The following is a 2,026-nucleotide window of genomic DNA, read 5'->3' as shown; positions in this document are numbered from 1 at the left end:
GCCGCAGTGGTAGCCGAGCCTAGATCGGCTGCGGATGGCGATCCGTAGAAGTTATTGGACAGATGGACGAGGCTACACCCTCCTATCTTCGGGGGTGAGCGTCATGAGGATGCCCAGGATTTCATTGATAGGTTCATGGACAGACTGCACAACATGAGGATATTGGAGTCTCATGGTGTTGACTTCACTACTTTCCAGTTGGAGGGCAGGGCTCGTAGATGGTGGCAGTCTTATGTTCTCGGCATGCCAGCGGGTTCTCCTCCCATTACATGGGGTCAGTTCACACAACTTTTCCTGGATAGGTATATTCCACCCTCTGAGAGGGAAGAGGTGCGGTATCAGTTTGAGCAGCTTGAGCAGGGTCAGGTGTTGGTGATCGACTACGTGGCGAGGTTTTCTGAGTTGTCCCGCCATGCACTGATGATACTTGCTACTGACGCAGAGAGGGTACGGAGGTTTGTTGCAGGGTTGCATTCTGGCATTAGGTCCAACATGGCCCGAGAGGTTGAAATGGGGACTCCTTATCAACTGGTAGTGGAGATTCCTCGGAGGATTGAGGGCTACCGTCTGAGAGGTATAGAGCAGATGCAGCAGGACAAGAGGGCTCGATTCTCTGGAGAGTTTAGAGGTATGAATAGGTTAGCAAAATACCAACTTATCAGTTCCCTCCCGAAATTAAGGCTTTATGTTCGTTCCTTTTAATTCCACTGATAAATTACTGGGAAGTACTGCAGCATGGGATATTGGCAAGGAATAATGGGAACACCAACTATTTTGGATGTTATTGAGAGGACACACCAACCATGTAGTATCACTGGTGTCTGGTCATTGGAGACAATAGACTATATTGTGGTTCCATGGATAATTCAGTAAGAGTAAGTTGGTTGGGGTGCAATATGGATTAGCAGGTAATCTTAATTATGTTTTTCAATTTCCTCTTGGTGTGTAGAGAAAGCTAGAATTTTAGAATTCTGCATTTTGACCTAGATGATGCAGTTGCTACCTTTTTGTTCGGTGCTGTTGCTATTAAGTATTCAGTTATGGAACTTTTTCGGTGTCTACAGATATTGACAGTTCATACAAGTGTTGTTATGTCTGTTTTATGTTGGGGGATCAGTTTCTTTTATCACGTTGATTGGACAAAATATAGTTTTATGAAACAATAGATCACATCAAATGAAACAATAGATCAAATGATCAAAACATTCCAAGGTCTAGGTTTCAACATCCAAGAAATGGTAGCATTGATTGGAGGTGGACATACTATTGGCTTTGTTCATTGCAAGGAGTTTGCTAACCGAATTTTTAGCACCCCCGGCCCAACAATGAATCCCAAATTGGCAGAGAGATTGAGAGGAATGTGCGCGAATTATACGACGAATACTGACATGGCAGCCTTCCTTGATGTGATAACCCCTGGCACTTTTGATAACATGTTGTTCAAGAATTTGATGAAGGGTTTAGGAGTTCTTGGTTCTGATCAATTGCTTTTGAGTGATCCAAGGACAAGGCCATTTGTTGAGAAATATGCAAATGATAACCAGGCTTTGTCTATAGATTTTGCTCTTGCCATGGAGAAGCTTAATATTTATCAAGTTAAAATTGGTAATCAAGGAGAGGTGAGGAGGAGATGTGATGCAGTAAACACTGGTCAGATGTGAAAAAAGAGAAGATAAAGGATTACGAGTTCACGATTATGTTGAATGAATCAACATATAAAACTGTTGATGTGCATATGTTTGTGTATATATATGATGATCAAAGATAATTAACAACTTATTATCAACTGAGATCATTTGATAAGATTTCTTAAAAATTTTCCAGGATAGTGATCAAGGAGATTACATGATCCTTGCTTGCCGATTGAAAATCTGGTATATTGTTTTGTTAAAGTTTAAAACACTGCCACAATTATCAAAGAAAAGCTAGCTAGAACTCATTTAACAAATACAACTAAAGTTTAACATCTTTTATGGCACTCATTTTTTGGGTGAACATATGAACGAGGTAGACAAATTAGACAATA

General features: G+C 40.9%; 1 protein-coding gene across 1 annotated transcript; it reads left to right on the top strand.

Moving 5' to 3' along the window:
- The first annotated feature begins 1,235 nt into the window (after positions 1–1,235).
- On the top strand, positions 1,236–1,661 carry LOC109219376 (peroxidase 41-like). The gene has a single exon (XM_019383818.1). It carries the CDS (start codon positions 1,236–1,238, stop codon positions 1,659–1,661), a length of 426 nt encoding a protein of 141 aa, XP_019239363.1.
- Positions 1,662–2,026: the final 365 nt, after the last annotated feature.

Source organism: Nicotiana attenuata, unplaced genomic scaffold (assembly GCF_001879085.1).
Source record: "Nicotiana attenuata strain UT unplaced genomic scaffold, NIATTr2, whole genome shotgun sequence".
Lineage (NCBI taxonomy): Eukaryota > Viridiplantae > Streptophyta > Magnoliopsida > Solanales > Solanaceae > Nicotiana > Nicotiana attenuata.
This window is presented reverse-complemented; position numbering and strand designations above follow the sequence as displayed.